At 36.5% G+C, this 21,441-nt stretch overlaps 1 protein-coding gene across 3 annotated transcripts in view; it reads right to left on the bottom strand.

Annotated features, from left to right (window-relative positions):
- LOC113094725 (voltage-gated potassium channel subunit beta-2-like) overlaps window positions 1-2,193 on the bottom strand; it is a 33,201-nt gene extending 31,008 nt beyond the window's left edge. For 2 of the 3 annotated variants that reach the window (XM_026260346.1, XM_026260347.1), the window contains exon 1: window positions 1,522-2,193. In XM_026260346.1, the coding sequence (XP_026116131.1) occupies window positions 1,522-1,907 (386 nt within the window). In that variant the 5' untranslated portion in view covers window positions 1,908-2,193. The remainder of the gene's footprint in view (window positions 1-1,521) is intronic. The other variant, XM_026260348.1, reaches the window with a different exon arrangement.
- Window positions 2,194-21,441: the final 19,248 nt, after the last annotated feature.

The following is a 21,441-nucleotide window of genomic DNA, read 5'->3' as shown; positions in this document are numbered from 1 at the left end:
AAAATAGACAGCTGCTTTCAATAATTCAGCAACAACATGCCAGGCTGTGAATATCAACACTGTTATAAAATGATCCTGTGTACAGTATGAAGACTCTGAGCAGTGGACCTTTTAGCAGAAACTTGGCCAACTACTTGCTAATGTTGCCTTGTTTAATCAGTGAAGATCTGTTGAGCGATAGCATTGCTTCACCATTTGTGGTTTTTAAAGCCATTGTGATTAGTTGTGCTATTATATTCTTTAATTGAATCATCTGTCACACACACTGAGCAATCTTTGATCCAATCTGGAAGACACAAACGCAGACTGCTGACATTCTACACCACTTTTGTCAAAACACCAACTGTCCCTGACCATCAGTGCAAAGACATTCTGTCTCTCAGATTCCAAAAGCCTCCACAAGGTGCACTGGAAAACAACACAATACAAATTTACAGGTAATTGATTCATAGCTTAAGATTGTATTGGTAAAACTTTATAATAAGATTAAAAAGTTCATTTTAGCAAATTCAAAGTACAATTCAAATGAGCAAACAAATGAGACCTTGTTAATATATTGAAATCATTGCAGCATTAAAACTAAAATGATTAGCAATGCATCACTTACAAAAACACTTATCATTTCTAAGTATCATTTCTGATAGATATATTGATATGCCTGATCTGTTGCTGACAGGACAGTCGTGTAAAAAAACCGAGAAGACTATACCAGCAGGCCAACATGAGACCAATGTCCTCCCAATGGCTTATAAAAGCAAAGCACTTAATCCAAATCACACAGCTGGTCCAGACAGCACTTCAGTCTCTGCTTAACACTTGCTATTCTCTCCGGGTGACTTAGATACACACAACACGGGCCAAAACAAGACTTCATTACACCTCCAAAGTGACAACCAATCGTCTAATAGACCAACAGGCAATATGTATGCAGAAAGATAACTAATGAATATTGGTGTAAAAATTATCAAAAGGGGTACTTTTCTGTCGAACAGACCAGTATAACCATGCTAGAAAACATTAATCTACAACAGAAATATTGAGTGTTAATATTGTTAAATAAAACTTTTTTTTTTGGAAATTAAAAAAGCTTAAGTAAAATAAAATATAATTAAATATAAATATAAACAATATTTATTTTTATATATTTATATATTATATTTTATACATTTATTTAATTTAGAAATGAAATATAAATATAAAAAACTTTAATAATTGACAAATTAAAGCTAATTAGAATTATTTTACAAATGAGAACAGCATAAGAAAATTACTCAAATTAAACCAAAATTAAAATACCTAAATAAAAACTAATTCAATATATACTATTAAATCCTAAATAATACTCAAATCTCACTGGTTGAAAGACCAACTAGTAACTTATCAATCAAGAAAGCATATTTTCCTAAATAACTGGGAGCCACAATATTTTTCTATCCAGCTGGAATCATCGAGCTAGTCATCATTTGTTAAACTCTTCCCTCAGACTTTTAAAGCATGACTTGCGTGCTCTGTGGCCCTTACCTGTACCTCATTCCAGTCTGGAAGGAGATGGACTCCTGTAGAGACACTCCATTGGTCCTCAGAAAGTCCTCCAGATTTTTGAGCTGGGCAGCGGCCCGCACCTCGCGCAGACTCCTAATCTCACCCAGTTCCCCCCCACCCTGCCGCAAAGGGTACAGGCCCTGGTCAGACAGGTAGCGGTCGATGTCGCTCCGCATGCTTTCGCTGAAGGACAAGGACAGCATCTTGCCGCTGCTAATGCTGCTGCTCCTCCGTATGCTGTTCCCCGGCGGCCCATTCTTGGGGATCTGCAGGGGTTCGGAGGGGACACTGTGTTGGCGGCTGAGGCGGCGACCGGTGTGCCCGACCCGAAGCTCAGTCAAACTGCTTCTGTGAGTGCCAAACATGCCTTGCAACCAGGTGACCGGGTCTCACACACACAGACAGAAGAGTGAAGCAAGTGACATGACAGAGACCAGCAGACTGCTGCAGGTCAGAGCCCCTGCTTTAAATAGCGCCCGCCTCCCATGGCAATCAACACTGTAATCACACATCCATGCACTGCATTCAGAGCTCACTCTCCCGGCCCCTCGTCTCCTGTGGGACTCCAATACAACGGCTAATTTTAACGGGCTGATCTTCATAGAATAAAGTTCATTGCTTGATAAATGGGAGGTGTATTTTTCTTTCATACACATGTGTGATCAAGCAACAGAGGTGAGTGAACATTCAGGCATGCGTGAAGAATGCTGTAAGGCCAGCTGCTTGCTCTGGAGAACTCGAATGCCAAAACTATCCAGAATCCAGTCCGTTAAAAAAGGCTTCGTAATGTATGACGGTCAAAAAATAGACTGGAATTGACACCAACAAATGCCAGAATCCTACAAGTAAACATCATGTACTTTTCTCTTGTAGTACAAGAACATAATGTGTGGCCTAAATATAAAATGTGTTTATATTTGTGTTTCTTCATCTTTGGGCACTTTTTATATACCAGGTTGATTAGGTTTTGGGTGATTTAGGTTGTTTATTTGTTTTTGTTTTAATCACAGCGATTTTTTTCCAGTTACATTGTTATATGAAGATCAAAAATGTAAGCTCTAAAATGATCATGCCTTCATCACTTTTTTGGTACTTTTTTTATTTATAAATTAAAAGGTCACCCTTTATAACTTAATTAAAATCCAAAATAAAATATGAATTATTGTATGTTTAAAATAATTATAAATATTGAAATAAACCAATTTAATATTTATGGTGGGGAAATTATTTAAAACATCTTGGATTTTCTGAATGACTTTCTGATGTGATGCAATTTCTGCCACACAGAATAATTTTTGCAAAATTTTCTAATGTTAGTGAATTTGGTTACTAAAGAGTTAATGATGTGAAGAGTGAAGAGCATGATGATTGTGTAATGAAAACAAAGAAAAACAATCATGGTATTAAAATATGATATATATTATTTATTATATAAAATGTCAAATTATGCCACATGTATTTACTTCATCTTTATTCAAGTGTGTTTTAAGTATAAATAAAATATTAGCTATGAAATTAGCTTTCTACCATATCTGTTACAGGTCAGAATGAAGCTATACTCAAAATATAATTTGAGATGTGCTGGAAATGACACTATGGGGAAAAAAGGAAAAAATAATGAAAATAAACTGTTCTGTGATGCACATGTATCACTGCTGGACATTTTTAGCTGAAAAATGTAATGAGACTCTAGTGAGAGTGTGAAAAGTGTGTTTTAAGATACTTAAAATACACATGGTCAAAAGTACCCATAGCCCAAAGAAACACCCATATATTTTCATAGTCATTGGTTATGTGCATAAAGCAATTTTTTTTAATTACTAGTGAAGTCGTTTAATGCGATCTGTGGCTTTGACCGATAACCAATTAATAATCACGAATCTAAATCCCTATAATATATAAAAGTGTAACTGTCATGAGGAATGCTGAAAATAGACACTGCTCAAACAATGTCAAACTGATTGGTGTTCTGCTGAAAAATGACAACAGAAATCCATTTAAAACAATATACAACATCTGTATGCCTAGGACACATGTGAATAATTTACTCGACAAACATCTATGAAACAACGTTATGAAGAGATGCTTTCTTGTTATTAATTATGACAGTTGAATACAGAGCAGAACAGTCTGTATTCAACGGTCATAATTAATAACAAGAGAGCAGAACACATGTCACAAAATGCCAATAGTGTCACTGCAGTCAGGACAGCATGTTCAGGCCATGCACTAATCATCTGAATCCACATCTCATATGAGTCTGTAGTCAATCCTGGTCCCAAATGACTTTTCTTCCATCTAAAAAAAGGAGCATCTGGCTTTACATCACACCGAAAACAGTACATCAAGCAAGAGATATAAAATCCACCAGATCTGCAACATCTCTGCTCGTTTTCCACAGCTTAGTTTATCTTTGTACCCTGCAAAAACTCTACAGTGGGAAATGAGGCAAACCGACCTTATCTACTCAAGTACATAAGTAAAACATCATGATGCAGTAGCTAACAGTAGACCAAGAGAGTCTGTGGATCTAAGCCCTGCTCTCTGTTCCCCCATCACACGAACGCCTCTAGCCTGAGAGAGGACTGTGGGCGTGAGCGGGATCACCATGCAACATCCTCAAGTGGTACCCATGTCCAGCTAAACTACCAGCCTTGTACTTACCCGGTTCCTCGGAGGTCGAGTCACGTACGGGTTTTGCACTACACTGCTCATCTGACAACTTAATGATGGTCAGCACACTAAAGAAGACTGGGAATAAAAATGGAGAGTCTTTCGAATAGGAGCTTTAGTAATTAGTGAACGGCAAAATAAAAGCTCCACCTCTCAAAAACACCAGACACCACCCACTCTGGCAAATGTCACAGAGAGGATGTTTTGTGAACCTATCTCAGTGCCAGAATGCTGTGCAAACATGAATTATTCAAGACAGCTTTTGCTCTAAAAGCCTTTGATGTCATACCACAAGAAAGTGTACTAAAAGCAATTTTTTGCTTGTTCTGTGTTTCGTACAAGTACAAAATATAAAAAGTACAACCCAGCTATCGCAAGCAGAATGAAGAACAAAAAAAAAAAGAATTGCATTATCTTGTTCAGGGTATAGTGAGGGAATCTAAAAACATTTTTAAATGGAACTAAAATTATTTCAATATTTAATATAATTAATTAAAATATTTGTATACGTTTTAAATGATTTAAAAAAATGCAATAAACAAATGTAAAAATTAATACTTTTAATAAAAAGTTATTACAGTTTAAAACAAAGTAAAATAAAATTACATTTCAGTACACACAGTAAAGCTCTACACATGTGGGATAAACTCTAAATAAGGTGCTACAAATAATTTAATAATGCAAATGTCTCATAAGTCATAAAGAAATGATGTGAGTGTCACTCCTTGCTGTTTTCAAGTGAAGATATTCGGCTTTAGATAATGATGACAATAGATTCAGGACCACAGGGGTTACGAGAAAGAGGTTACGTATTCAAGTGAAACTCAAACCCAGCAGACCGTAAACTTGTTCATACAGTAGAAGGTGAGTGCTGCCCATTACAACATGAAACACGTTAGCTTTTAATGTATAAGCACAGTAGCTTATTTGCATTTGTGTTAATTACAGTTCTCCATCAGAGCAACTTTGACAATGATGCAAACATTGCCGTTTCTTTCATTTCCCAGTGACTAAAGACTCCAGGCTTGCCTTGAAACAGTAGCATCTATTATTTAGCATACACCATTTGCCTGTGATGTCACATCCAGTCTAAATATATAACTCATTTCATAGGGCATGATGATTCTGCGTTCCTGTGTCTCTTGTGTGAAACCAGATCACCAGTAAGCGCAGGTTCAGTGTTCTCTCAAATGACTCAGCAATGCTCATTATGAAATAATTACAGTACATCTTGGCTTTGTGTAAGGTGTTGATGGCAGCAGCTAAACAGAGACAGCATCATGCCAGGCCAACAGTTGGCAATGTCACTTTAGAAAGAAACAATACGCATCTGCACACATAACTATAGACTAAACATAAAACACATGAGCATGATATCACCATTTTCACTAAGTCATGTTTTTGTAGTTTATACAGAGACAATAATTCTATTGTTTTCAAAAAGTTGTATTTTGAAATTTTGCATTTTCAGACGCCTAAATACACAGTTTTTTTTTTATTGTAAATGCTATTGTGTAAATGCCACCTAAGATATATATTTTTTAACCATCACCAGCCCTACAAATGGTTAAGAAAAACCATGCTGCTTAACACAAAAGTTTAATTCTCAGCACATGCTAGGAAGTGGAAAGTTACTGATTTTACAATCCAGCTCCATTACTATTGTCCTTGAGCAAGGCACTTAACTCCAGGATACTCCAGGGGGAGCGTCTTTGCAGTTTACTCTACTGTATAGTGCTATGGATGAAAGTGATTTATGTAATCTTGTGGAGAGCTGGCTATATTTACACATGAAGGGCAGATGTACAGTACCTGTAAAACTGCAGCTGTCTCTTTGGGCTCCCACATCGGGCTCTACAGCAACAGCAAAAAAAAGAAAAAAGGAGTGTTATACAACCTAGTTTGTCCTTTTTAACTTTATTTAGTGGAGGTGGGTAAGAATGATATACAGTGCATAGTAAACTATTCACTCAGAGTGAGAAGGCTCTGCTCACGTATAGGGGGATCCAGTCTGCCGTGTGGAGAGGCGAGCAGGGGAATCCGTGTTGGGTTCAGGGTACATGGAGCCGAGAGCGAGGAGAGACCAGCTCACAGCTCTCGCTCAGACTCTCAGCTTCTGTACAGAAAAACAGAGAAAATGTGTATGGTAAAAAAAAAAAAAAAAAAAAAACAGCAAAACAGTGCAAGGCCAGGAGGTGGCGCTACATATTTGATATTTGCCACTCATGGGGAACTTACATAAGCTCTCTCTGAAAATCACTCAAAAGACTAAGTTGCATTTACATCTCATTGCTGGTTAGCCTGAATATCTTCCGTCTGTTTAGATCTGCTTCTGAAAACAAATTCTTCCTAAGCCAAACTAAAGCTGGTGTTATGCTGACTTGATTTTTTTTTCTTATTCTTGAAATCCACACGTTTAAGGACATTAAACAGAGAAAAAAAAATAATATGGTCTTAATTGATTTCCACACATCTTGGTCCAAGGGTGACCCACTCATAACTTATTTAGCTACAATGCTAATTCATATTTCAGCATAAATAGCTGAGCTTACAAATACGCTGATGATTGAGTGATGTGTTATGGAGTAACTTTAACCTAAAAACCAATTTAGCATGGGCGGACTCCCAATATTAACAAGCATGAGTCTGTTGAAAGCCTGATGAGGTCCACCTGCTGGCTCCTCTCACCGCACGGCCAACTGGCCCATCTCCAGCCCGGCAGAACTTTACCAGCAGTACATTATAAACTGCAGGGATAAAACATTCAGGCAAGAGCAAGTGTAGGGTTGACACTTTACACAGCTCTGTTTGGCATGTATTGATGCTACTGCAGAGCAATACAGTATTCCAGCAGAAAAGAGGGGGAGATTTTAGGGTCATAAACACTTAGAGTGCATTAGTACATACCCACCTGAAGATTTTTCCCTTATTTCATTTTTCCTATATGAATAGTAAAAAAGTCTTCAATCAAGCGTTATTAGCTTTGAACTAAACAAACCAGCTACAAAGTGAATCACAACATTACAACTTTTTATTTGAAGCAAAAACGTATTTGAAAATCAGACAAAAAGACAAAGGAACAAGACTGTGAACTGAATGGCTTTAATGAGGAAAAGAACTACAATGCTGGCTAGTGTAGATTTTTGCCATACATTGTATTAGACATGATTGTTTTAAAAAATAAAAAGGAAATAATGCTAAAAGAGGGCTTCAACAAAAACATGTACCATCGATTAACAAACTTGGAGCTCAAAGTTTAATAATCCTATAACTTTTGCCTTATTTTCAGGTTTAAATAGGATTTATAACCTACTTTTGGACCTATGTTATAAAGAATAATACTCAGAAGGAAAAGAGATGGAAACAATGCAAAGAACAGCATTAAAGTTATTATTTACAAAGATACAATTACAATAACAAGGAGTGCAGTTTTATATTAATGTATGATTACAATTTTTCTAATAGACAGCTGTGATATTTTAATATAAAGCCACCAAACAGAAATCAACTAAATCCATTATCAGACCCTAAAGATCCTAAAACAGCCTCCTGAAATCTACACCAACAATCAGGTACGTTTTATCAGTCTTTGTCGCATCACGTCACATGACTCTTGTATTGGAAAACGCTTCTTATCAGGATACCCTTTAGTCCGATGGCTAACACTTTGGTTTTGGATGTCAATGTGACAAAGAGACAACAGACACAATCTGGCCCTTGATATGTTTGCTAAAGGTGTCCATTGAGACTCCAGGTGTCATGAGCTAGAAATCACCCAGCAAGACCTAAACACACCACACACATTGAATATGAAGAAGACTATACATAACACATAAAAGTGTATGTTGACAGCCAGGCTTACTGTTTGGGCTTTAGCTACTGTAGATACAGCAACAAAAACATTATGCACAGTATGTTCAACAAAACCTAAAGGGTCAATGGCAATCAATGCCAATGTTCGTGTTTCTTCCATTACTAAAGTTATTTTGAATTAGACGTGCTAAAATTAATATAACATTATATAACATAACAGTATTTACACCTTACAATTAGTAATAAATTTTTCTGAACACCAAATCAGAGTGATTTCTAAAGAATCATGTGACACTGAAGACAGGATTAATTACTTTTTAAAAACAGTTGTTTTCAATTATAACAACATATCATAATATTACAGTTTTTACTGTATTTTTATTAATGCATCCTTGATAAGCAGAAGTTAAAATTTTGACTAGACAGGATTATTGTGACATAATAGCTGCCGGTTCTGTCCTGAATATGTTCTTCAGATCAACGTCCTACAGCGAATGACAAACTATTCAATAACAGCTTGGTTGAAGTAAGATTTACAATATCAAGTTCACATTTTTTTGCTGTCTCATGCTGTTATGGGCGGCAAAGTGTGGAGGGAGGGGATAATATCAATACACAGTAAGACATGAGCACCACGGCAACACACACACACACACACACACACACACACACACACAGAGGGACAGGTCATTCCATGCCTCAGCAGTTTCTTTCAAAAACAAAACCAATTTCAGTGGATCTCGAGACATTTGATCATGATTCGAGAACACTAACGCTATCTCACGACCAAATCGTACATATTTTACGAGGTGGATAATTCGTACAAATTTGTATGATCTCACTCGTATGATTTTATACGATTTGCCTAAACCCCAGTGACGGTTAGGTTTAGGGGCGTGGTTAGGTGTAGGTCATTCGTACAAATTCATACGAATTGTGCAACTCGTAAAATACGTAAGATTTGGCAAAAATCTTTTGAATTTGTATGAGCGTAGTCGTACGAATTCATACGAACAAGCCACCTTGTAAAATACAGTACAGACCAAAAGTTTGGACACCTTCTCATTCAAAGAGTTTTCTTTATTTTCATGACTATGAAAATTGTAGATTCACACTGAAGGTATCAGAACTATGAATTAACACGTGGAATTATATATGGAATTATATACATAACAAAGAAGCGTGAAAAAAATGAAAATATGTCATATTGTAGGTTCTTCAAAGTAGCCACTTTTTGCTTTGATTACTGCTTTGCACACTCTTGGCATTCTCTTGATGAGCTTCAAGAGGTAGTCACCTGAAATGGTCTTCCAACAGTCTTGAAGGAGTTCCCCGAGAGATGCTTAGCACTTGTTGGCCTTTTGTCTTCTGTCTGCGGTCCAGCTCACCCCTAAACCATCTGGATTGGGTTCAGGTCCGGTGACTGTGGAGGCCAGGTCATCTGGAGCAGCACCCCATCACTCTCCTTCTTGGTCAAATAGCCCTTGATGCCTTCAGTGTGACTCTACAATTGTCATAGTCATGAAAATAAAGAAAACTCTTTGAATGAGAAGGTGTCCAAATTTTTGGTCTGTACTGTTGACGTGAGATCGGGTTGCAACGCGGAACACCAATACAATGTCCATATCCTGTGGGGGCCAAAAAAGTTGGATTTAAAATACTTTTTTTTTTTTTTTTTTTTTACTCTTTTAGGTTTTTGTAAATAAGCTAAAATTGAGAAATTATTCAATATAATTATTTAATAGACAAAGAAATATTAGAATGCAAAATGAAGAACTAGTTTTCTAGATTTCAGTTTATATCAGCTCATATGGTGCATTCAAGTTTAAAACAGTTTATTTGTTTACAGGGGCATTGCACATTAATGAACATGACTGTAAATGTGCCATAATTAGCCAGTCGACTATTTTTCATGTCATGTTGGAAAGATCATATTTACTGATGTGCATTTTGTAGTAATAATGTTACAGATGTAGAGTTAAAAAATCTTTTAAACCAAATTAAAAAAATTTGGTGTAGACAAGTGGAATCGAGATATTGCTCTGACCAATGTGACAAGAATGCACCTGACATCATAATTAGAACCTCCCAACTCATAAATAACTTCCATTCATTTGCCCATGCATGTAAGCTGTATTATTTAAAAATGGCAACAGGTTATTACTGCACTTATCACCTGTATTAGTGTTTAAAGCACGCGTAATGTTATGTAACATCCTAGCTGAAACAAAGTGGGCAGGGGAACAGAATGATCCAGCCTTAAGACATAGAGTGAGTCAGGTTTAGAGAGGGAGAGGTGGGTCAGGCTTTGAGATCATAATGCAGTGAAGCCTCACTGTTGCCTCATCAGGATTCTGGGCAGTGTACTGCATTGTCAGCATGCTCTCGCTCTCTCTCTCTCTCAGCACTCCTCTACAGTGCTTTGTGGGGTGGCTCCTAAATCTGCTGTGTGCTACAGATGAGCTAAGTGGTGGTCAATGTCTATTGTAGACATCCCACTTCCCCAAGGGCTTTTAAGAGCAGCTGAAGAACACAGAAAATGCTGGCTGCCTTGTGTCTGTCCTCATTAGTGTCCTCAAAATGTTTTTTTTTTTACTTTTTGCCCCTCTCTCTCCATCAGTTAGCTACAAAATCAATCATAAGTGCTCTGTTACAGTCTGCCAATACGAGGCACAAAACCTGAGAAAATTTTGACAAAGATTTCCAGTTTGTTTACTTTAGTCCCATTCAAAACCTTAAAATTTTGTCTTTTAATTTGGTTTGTTTTGTTAAGTCTGTTTTAAACAACTTATCCTTTGCTGCCCATGATATCCCATGATGCTAGAAAACATAAAATCTGAAAGTATGGTTGGAAATGTAAAGATGTGCCTTGAAAAACTGTTTGAAACCAGTTTCAATAGAAGGGACATTCATACAAAAACGCTAGATGTTAAGTCAATTACTGACTTGGCAATAAGGGGACATACAGTATTAAAAAGGTATCACTGTTATTCTGGAGTTTCCACCGTTATGGGAAGGAATGGAGAAGGGGGGGTAGTTAAATGTTATTAAAGCTTCGATTTTAAAAAGTTAAACGTGAAAAAAGTTTAAAAAAAAAAGAAAAAAAAGAAGCATAATCTGAAATAACAGTCTTTACATCATAGGCTTGATTCTGCAGTTATATTACTGATTATCGATTATAATGGGAGTTATTAAGTTTTGTAGTGCTCGCATGTGTAGATTGGACATAAGTGCAAAAGTCTACATCCCATTTTAAGATTTTAATGATGACAACACATTTTAAGGGTTGAGCTGTAAGTCAAAACTTTCACACGTATGATTATATTAGGCATGTATTTTTACAATACCAGGGCACTTTTCTGAATATAAAATACAGATGATATAGAATGCATTATTAGGATTCATGAGGATCTGTAAATCAAATACATTGTAAAATTGTGAAAAAACTTCCCAGTGCCGCTCTAACAAAACTGGAATGGTATGATGCAGAACTAAGAACTTTGCATACAGTTTTTCTTTTAATCCATTTCAACTAGATAATGCATTCAATAACACTTTTAAAGAGATGGTTCTCCCAAAGGCAACATCATTCTGTCATCATTTATTCACCTTAATGTCAATCCACACCTGGATCACTTCTGAAGAATTCAAAAGATGTTATATTTTGAAGACCCCATTGACTCCTATTGAATGGCAAACACAACAACAGCACTGAATTTATTTTTTAAATATTAAAATTGTATCTTCCACAGAAGACACTATGTCATACAGAATTACAAAGACATGAAAGTAAATGATGACGGTTTTGTTTTGTTTGTTTTTTTTTTTTTTGGGGGGGGGGGGGGGGGGTGACACCTCTACTGTAGTGAAAATACAGTAAAACTGAATATATGAAGCTACTAACAACACTAAGACTGCAGCAAGCCAATCACAGTGCAGAGTTTGAACTGAAGCCAAAACTCTGTGAAAGTAGACAGTGATCACCTACAGAGTATGAAATCATAAGTGCATCAGTGAACAAATAAAGATGCAATACATCTCTTCTAAAATGACCAGACATGACATTTAAAATTTTTCCACAGAATACGAATGGTTTAACAACTCTAGTTGAGCATCAAAGAACACAAAGGATTCTGGAATGTAAAACAAATACATAAACCAAGACTACAGATACGATTTTAAAAAGACATACTGCAGTTGCACACTCACCGGTGTCTTGTGCTGTGTTTCTGCCTGATAACTCCAGCTTGGCTTTCACTGTTGAAACACAGATGGGCAGAGCAGAATCCTGTCTGAAAGATGTTAAGACAGAGAAAGGAAGAGAGAGAAAGGGAGGAGTGAGCTCAGGATGTTGCCAGTGCTTTGGCTTGCAGTAATGTATTCCCCTCCAAGCTCAGCGAATCTGCTACCCGGCTATATGCAGATCATCAACTCTGAATGTGTGTGTGTGTGTGAGAGAATGTAAGGAAAAGTATCTGAGGGTGAAAAAAAACATAATAAAAGCTGCACATGTGCATATTTAAGTGCTGAGTAAACTAAACCAAAGCCATTCTGAGCAGCCGTTTTAATGTAGGTCTTTAATGGAGACACTTTGACAAACAAAACATGCATAACTGTGGATTACAAAAAATTACTTAAGAATTAAATAAATATACAGCTGCTGTTTCATCTTGCTTGACTGTTGACAAAATGCTTTGTAATGCTTGCACTCTTTGAAGATAAATGTGTATTAGAACAAGGACCAATTTAATTAGTTAGAGAAGAATTAGCAACCGATAACAGTCTGTTGCTAATTATTTTCTTATTTTTATTTAAAATAAAAAGATTGTTATTTTATTTTAGCTTTAACTATCTGTTTAGTTTAGTTTAGTTTAGTTTTCTATATAGTAACTCTCCACTTCAACCTAGATAAATTCAAACTTTATTTTTAATAGCAGGGAGGATGAGATTCTGGCCTGGGTCAATCCTACAACCTTCCAGAGCTTTTACAACTAACATTCAAGAGTTGTCACCTTTAGCAAGCCACCTAACATCAGGTTACTTGTCCTTTGAATAAAGGAGTACTGTACATCAGTTGAATGAGAAAATAAAGAACAAAGCATTTCAAATACACTTCAAAGAGTTTTTAAGTGTTCTAACATGGAACAGTGAACACCTCATCATCTTTCAGGTTCCACCAGGCTAAACTATCACTTTGCTGCCAGTGATACAGAGGTGAAGGAACACTTTCTTTAGATAAGCTCCGGTTTCTCTCTGAGCTGTATAAGGTGACGATGCATCCCAGCATTTGTTCCATCCAACTAAACATTCAACACTTTGCTGAAACTCAAAACCCAAGGCTCAAAGAGCATCACTAGAAATAGAGATGATAGCTGCTAAAATAGGTGACGCAAAGCTCAGGTACTGGCCCTGTTCTTGAAGTACAGAGACAGGAACATTTTTATCCTCTCTGTCACTTCGGGTCTTACAGATTGTGGTGATAGACTTGCTTGGAGCAACTGAAGTCTTATGTCACACAACTTGCGTGTGTGTGTGTGTGTGTGTGTGTGTGTGTGTGTGTGTGTGTGTGTGTGTGTGTGTGTGTGTGTGTGTGTGTGTGTGTATACACACACACACACACACACTGAAAATTTGAAGCTATAATGGTGAATACAAATGTAAATATAATTGTTTTCTTATATGTCTTGTGAAATCCTACAGCAGATCATTAGAGATCTAAAATCCAACAAAGCAGCATTTTCAATTTAGATATACAGTACTATGTTACCTTGCACAGTGCATTTGCCAAAATGTTTTATTCATTGTTTTTAACAGTGTTTACTGCTGTTTCAGCTTTGGCACTGTATATAAGGTATACAAGATGCTGAATGGACAGATTCATTCTCTGGACCATCTTTTAACAACTGTCTTTTTTACCAAGGTCGATAGCACTGAGCAAAAAGAGCAGTGACTGCCTATACGTTTTCAAGACAATGCTGGATATTAAATTTCATTTAGAGGTCAAATACTGATGTCACCTGCTGTGAAAACAAAAATTTGATAACTTGCTGTTGTAAAAAAAAAAAAAAAAAAAAATCTCATATTGACTGACTCTTTGCAAAAATCAATTTTTGTACAAAATTAGGACAATCACATCCACTTTTCCCCCAATTAAATGCAATCATGTCTCATATTTGTGTGTTAAAACTGAATGAATATGGATTTTCACTCTTAAATGCTCTACAATTTCTTTATATTCATGCATAATATTCTAGTCAATACAGATAAGCATGAAATTATTTTCATACTATAGCCAAGAATGGATAAATTACCAATATTAAAACTATATAAATATCTGAAACCTAAAATCAAATGTTTTGGTAACACAGCTAAAACATTTAATGTGAAAACACTTACGTAAAGTGCATTTAAAATGGTGATAAGATCAAATTCAGTACATAGCCTACCTTATTGATGATGCAAGCAGGGAAGAAAATGAGCACAGAATAGGAACGCAATGCGCTACATGGTTAAAGGGATAGTTCACCCAAAAATCTAAATTATGTCAATAATAACTCACCCTCCTGTTGTTCCAAACCAGTAAGACCTCCATTTATCTTCGTAATACAGTTTAAGATATTCTAGATTTAGTCCGAGAGCTCTCAGTCCCTCCATTGAAGCTGTGTGTACGGTATACTGTCCATGTCCAGAAAGGTAAGAAAAACATCATCAAAGTAGTCCATGTGACATCAGAGGGTCCGTTGGAATTTTTGAAGCATCGAAATTAAATTTTGGTCCAAAAATAGGAAAAACTACGACATTATTCAGCATTGTCTTCTCTTCCATGTCTGTTGTGAGAGAGTTCAAACACAACAGTTTGTCATATCCAGTACGCTAACGAATCATTCGATGTAACCAGATCTTTTTGAACCAGTTCACCAAATCGAACTGAATCATTTTAAACTGAAGATGAACACCGAGCCGAGCCAGATAACGAACAAAAGACTGACTCGTTCACGGGTCAAGAACCGGTTGCATAGGTTTTCGGATCACAAGTAGTTCTTTCGGACGGTTCGATTCAATAAACGGTTGAAGAAAACAGTTCACCAGTTCTTTTGCACTCGACGTAATTATGTCATTGCCGATGATTGCCCTTGATTCAAGCCTTCGGTTTACACGCACCCATAACACTAGCACAGAATCAGTTCAGAATCAATCACCAAAAGAATCAGTTCGGTTCAGGCGCTCTGTGTGTCAGTCTGTTTTACGCTGAATTACACATGCGCAGTATCATCAGCTCCTCGATTCTCAAATCAGACGCGTCTGACAGAAACGGTTCTTGACTCGTGAACGAGTCATTATCTGGCTCAGCTCTGTGTTCATTTTCAGTTCTCTCTTCACAGCTGTTCAGTCAGTGTACTGTTTGAGTAAATGAATTACTCCGGGATATTGGTTTGTTTGAACTCAGAGGGAGTGTCAGCCACATTAAAAAAGTTAACATCTTAAGTCATTTGTGGATCAATGTGTATTGGCGATGCAAACCATTTAAAATGATTCAGTTCGATTTGGTGAACTGGTTCAAAAAGATCCAGTTACATCGAATGAATCGTTCATGAACCGGATATGACAAACTCAAATAAAGTCATAGTTTTTCCTATTTTTGGACCAAAATGTATTTTCGATGCTTCAAAAAATTCTAACTGACCCTCTGATGTCACATGGACTACTTTGATGATGTTTTTCTTACCTTTCTGGACATGGACAGTATACCGTACACACAGTTTCAATGGAGGGACTGAGAGCTCTCGGACTAAATCTAAAATATCTTAAACTGTGTTCTGAAGATAAATGGAGGTCTTACTGTTTTGGAACGACATGAGGGTGAGTTATTAATGACACAATTTTGATTTTTGGGTGAACTATCCCTTTAAATGTTTTCTTTATAATGGCTTTCTATGGGAAAACATTTAATATTAAACTTTGTGCATTGTGTTTATATTCTGGGTTCATCTGCTTGCCTGTACAAAGGATGCATCATCAATAAGGTCTAAAATTCTTACCTAATGCAAACCATCTAAAGATAACTGACAGTCTGTGGAGGAATGCCTTGTTTTGCCCTCCATGTGGGCATTCTTCTAAGGGTGTGGCGTCATGGGAAAACTATTAATTAACAGGGAAGTCGTGGCCTAATGGTTAGAGAGTCCCTAATGGTTAGAGAGTCGGACTCCCAATCGAAGGGTTGTGAGTTCGAGTCCCGGGCCGGCAGGAATTGTGGGTGGGGAGATGCATGTACAGTTCTCTCTCCACCCTCAAAACCACGACTTATGTGCCCTTGAGCAAGGCATCGAACCCCCAACTGCTCCCCGTGCGCCGCAGCATAAATGGCTGCCCACTCCTCCGGGTGTGTGTTCACAGTGTGTGTGTTTCACTGCTCTGTGTGTGTGCACTTCGGATGGGTTAAATGCAGAGCACAAATTCTGAGTATTGGTCACCATACTTGGCTGAATGTCACGTCACTTTCACTTTCACTTTCACTTTACATCTACTTCATTGGCAAATTCATCAGTCTCCTGAGATCACCTTAAGGAATGAAATGCAATGACAACCTTGTAAACCAATACAAAGAGTCAAAAGGTAAAGAGGATAATGTTCGGCTCCAATGCTTAGCATAACACAGGACAGTGCATGGTTAAGGAAATGTTACCTTGTCTTGGGGTTACAACCAGGTGAGCTTAGCATTAGATTAATGAAGGTTTGCCTCCACATACAACTAAACCTTCAAGTTCAGTAAAATTGTTCACATTTGAGCTAGGCCTACTTGCAGTAGTCAATGGCAATGGGTAAAAAAGCAATGCATGTGCAAAAGTTGAAGGAGACACTTCTTCTACTAGGAAAATACAGATAAAGTCATGTAGATGGTTAGGTCATCAGGGTCAATGATGAGCGCGCGCTGATATATAGACCCTTTAATGGTTTATATCCCAAACTGTCCTTGACAGATTAATGCACCACAGGTGGACCTATATATATATATATATTTGGTGAAATGTTTAAAATGCTAAAAACATTTAACCAAATTTGCCTTGCATAGCGACTAGTGGTTGTCGCTGTGTGATGGTGTCGGGAACTCCTAATATAAAACAACAACAAAGACATTGAACAACTCCTTATCTCACCTCTATCGCAAAGCCACGCGCCAAGGATGCACGCGAGCAGCTGTCATTGGGCATCGGTGTAGTGGTAGGAAGCAAACCGGTGTTTATGACGCCATTCGTGAGAGTCGCTGTGTGTGAGGTCATCCACTAAACGTTATGACATGACGTAACCGCGCATGCCACAGTGCTCATAATGCAATTACTGGTAAATTCTTTAACGCGAAGATACGTTGCATACGTTTTGTGCTTCTTTACAGATTAAACGTTTAATTGTTGTATTAATTCCAGACGCAGGCAAAAAAAAAAAAAAAAAGATTTCCCAACTCTGCCGCTAGATGGTAGTATTAGCTTTTGCCAGATAACTGGCTTCACAAGTGTGATCTCAAAATAATTAGTTAAATGTTAAAGATAAATGTATTTATTTGATGAATAAAGAGTGCATACATGAGTGCAAATAAGTCAGGGTCAGGTTGGAATATGAGAGGGTACTGGTCACAAATTATCATCATTCATAATATACTCACACATTTGATTTGTATCCAGTGAACATATAATGAGTTGCCACTTTAATGTAGTAGTATGCATTATGTTACATACAACTATATATAATAGCTGGGTGCCTTAAAAGCATTCACTGAAACAACAGATTAAAGAAAGATTTGGGTGGCTTAATGCAGCCTCTTTCTATGAGTGTGTGCAAATCCAGCAGCAGCAGAGATTCACCAGGTATTTCTACCTACACAGGCGTCTTAAGTGTTTTTATTTATTTATTTTATTCCTCACAAAAGAAGCTTATGATGTGCATATGATCATAGCGAGAAAACGCTTATTAAACTTGCTTGTAAACCAGGTAACCTCATAAGAATGGGGATTAGATTGAGAAACACTAACGATGCAAATACACCCGCTGTGCCATCTGTGAAATTCTGCAAACTTCAATCTTCCGCAGCACACTATCTTCCTAAACACCCAACTTTCTTTTCTTGCCCTCTTTGTTGTCGTAAAGCAGGGGAAAGCCGCTCCAGACGCAGGGAGGGAAGGAACAAAAAGCCTTTTGTAAACTAATTACTCTGAGCTATTCTTTTCCCTTCTGCAAATAAAAACATCTTTTTTTATGATCAATTCAGATTTGTTCTCAATTTCTGCCTACACAGCAGAAATGAACAATCCACTGTATTGTGCATCATCCCTTAAAACTTTGCAGGTTTTTTTCTGGAGTTAGTAAAACACAAGCATCAAAATAAATGGTTCCACAAAGTCATTTAAAGAGATATTAGACATGACATAGAAATGTGGTTAATCAGAAATCTCCATCATAATTAATTTAAAACAATTACTCTATCACATTTTAAAGTGTTTTGTTTTTCACATTTTTTTTAACAGAGTATATTATTTTGCTCTCCATATTTATAATGAACATCTGAAAGAATTAAAAATAACAGTTTGATAGCTTAAAGATGATCACACATCTTGTCATCCTCAAATTATTAGTATCAAATTAATATCTAAATATAGTATTATTATTATTTTAATTCAGCAAGGACGCCTTAAATTGATCAAAAGTGAAAAGAAAGCACTTATAATGTTACAAAAGTTTTCTATTTTAAATAAATGCTGTCCGTTTGAACTTTATATTCATTAAAGAATCGTAAAAAAAAAAAAGTTTCACAGTTTTCACAAAAATATCAAGCAGCAGAACTGTTTAATACTAGATAAAAGGATTAAAATTACTTTTTAAAATGTACTCAAATAGAAAATTTGTACATGTAATATCTGTTTTTACTGTATTTTTTATCAAATACATGCTAAGACTTCTTTAAAAAAAACATTGTAAAATATTTTGTACAGCTTTGGATGGTATTGTGAATCATGTATGTCATGGAAATATTATCTAATCTAAAATGTGGTGGTTTGGGGTTAACAGATTTCTCTTTTACTATTTTTCACTATTTCATTAACGTTTTGTATGGGTGATTAAGTAATTATGACCATATTAATACACCAATTTCCTCTTGCTAAAAAAAGGGAATTAAAAAAAGATAATGTAAGTTCAATAAGTACCTACGTCCATACATGAATCATATAAAGAACCTCTAAAATACCTTAAATTTCACAATTTTCAGAGCAGCACTGTGTTGCTCCACATAACAGGATGTATTTATTACAATATGCATGACATGTACGCCTGTAGAGCTTTCTGAGTTTCTTCTGTCTGTCCTCAGACCAGCCTCACAGGCCTTGTATCACTCGCACCTAATGTCAAATCAACACCATCAGCAAGCCCACAGCAAGCAGCCTCCTCCCGCGTGAGGAGACAACTGATCCCGCGGCAGCACGCAGCTGTAGGAAATGTTGCCATACCGAGTAATAAAGACACTGGGATTACAGCAATGACTCACTGCTCAGTGTCCCTCCTTCTTCCTGCCATCATGGGAGAGACTGATGTCTTTATGAGGCGATGGTGATGAAATGTTGCATAGCGCGATCCTCTCGAATGGGGAAACAAGAGGAGCCATTGAGCAGGAATCTGAGGAGGGCTGGATAAGCCCATGATTAGATTTTGGCTATTTAGTTGGTAGAGGGAGAGGGAAATTTACCAGTTCACTATGCATCGAGTGGGACACAATGTGGACATGAACCTTACCGTGAAGATTTGTGATACTTCTTACAGGATATGAGTCGAATATACAGAATAGAGTTTAGTCAGTCTTACAGTTACAGGTCAGTCTTCTGGACTATAGACTATATTGATGTATAAATATGCTGCTGCAGAATGACGGATAGCAATATCTTCCCCTTGTTTCACACAGTAGCTTCCAAGAAAGATTTCTGAAGGACATTGTGACACTGAATTTACCTGAACTGAAGTAATGCTACTATTATAGTTATAGTATTTTTATTAATTAGGATCCCTTCCCCTTGTTTTGCATGGTAGCTTCCACACAGGTCATATTTGCCTTCATCTTGTAGCCGATTCTGATTTTGCAATGTAATGTCACATAAAGAAGACCCTGACCTCTGCTACCATGGACTTCATCTATTTACCATCCCTTCCTCTGAAAACCTCAAAATCCCCTTACACACGGGAGATTAACACCCAAAACATCATGGTATAATGTTCCATTCCCCTTATTCTCTTTGTTCCTAATCTTTCACTGACTTTTATACTGTTTGCATTTGGGTTGTTGGTCATGGTGCTGTGAGTTCACATAGCAATGGTAACGGAGAGCAGAGGTTTTTCTGTTAATACTTGGCTTGGTTTACATGTTTGTAACACTTCATTAGCCAGCACTAAGGGGCCACATGAGATTATTCACACATATCACAGTACTGTAAAGAGCCTTGGATAATCTGGCCAAAATCAGCTTTGCAAACTATATCTTGTCCTCACTCTTTCTGCTGAACAATTACAATTTTCTGTACTCTTCGGCAGATGTGGTGCCAGACATTAATTGTTTAAAAAACAAAAAACAGTGACAATATATTTCTCTGCATACATAAAATAATGCAATCAATATTAATTAATATAAAATCTAACACTGAACACCATGTCCATTACTGATAACAAAAATCATTCACATCAAATATAATCATATGTAAGGAGCAGTGACTCCTGATGTTCTTTTACTGTTTTCATATAAATGATGGTATTTTATATTTTATACTTAAATTTAAATTATTTGTAATTTAATGCTAAGCTATTTACAGTTTTTCACCATAAGGTAATTTACAGTTTACCAATTAACATGCTTTTATTACAGCATTTTTAGAGTTTTTGACACATTAAGAATATCTATTTGTGGCTGGAACAATATTATATAAAATGTTATATTAAAACTTAATATTAAAATACAGTGTTGATTAATATGGGTTTAAAGAATTCTCATTTTAATCCATTTGATTATTTGATTTTAAATACATTTTCTAAAAAACATTTTATCCTTTTAAGATATAGTTCACTCAAAAATGAAAATTTGGCCACCATTTACTAAAGATAATTCATCAGACAGTTACTTGCAGCCATTGACTTCATTATTTTTTTTTCCATTTGGTTAAACACTTGTGCAAAACATATTCTTTTATGTTCAACAGAAGATAGAAATGAATACAAGTTTGGAAGAGGTTAGTGAATGCTTACAGAATTTTTATTTTTGGGTGAACCATCCCTTTAAGGTCAAAGGTTAGATTCTCAAGCAATGCATGGACTGATAAAATATATATCTTGAATACTATCAAGATACAAGAAATCGAGAGATCAGCTCAGGCTGTGCCCCATCTT

This window comes from Carassius auratus, unplaced genomic scaffold (genome assembly GCF_003368295.1).
Source record: "Carassius auratus strain Wakin unplaced genomic scaffold, ASM336829v1 scaf_tig00215416, whole genome shotgun sequence".
Lineage (NCBI taxonomy): Eukaryota > Metazoa > Chordata > Actinopteri > Cypriniformes > Cyprinidae > Carassius > Carassius auratus.
Note: the sequence above shows the minus strand (reverse complement) of the source record. Positions and strands in the feature narration are given on the sequence as shown.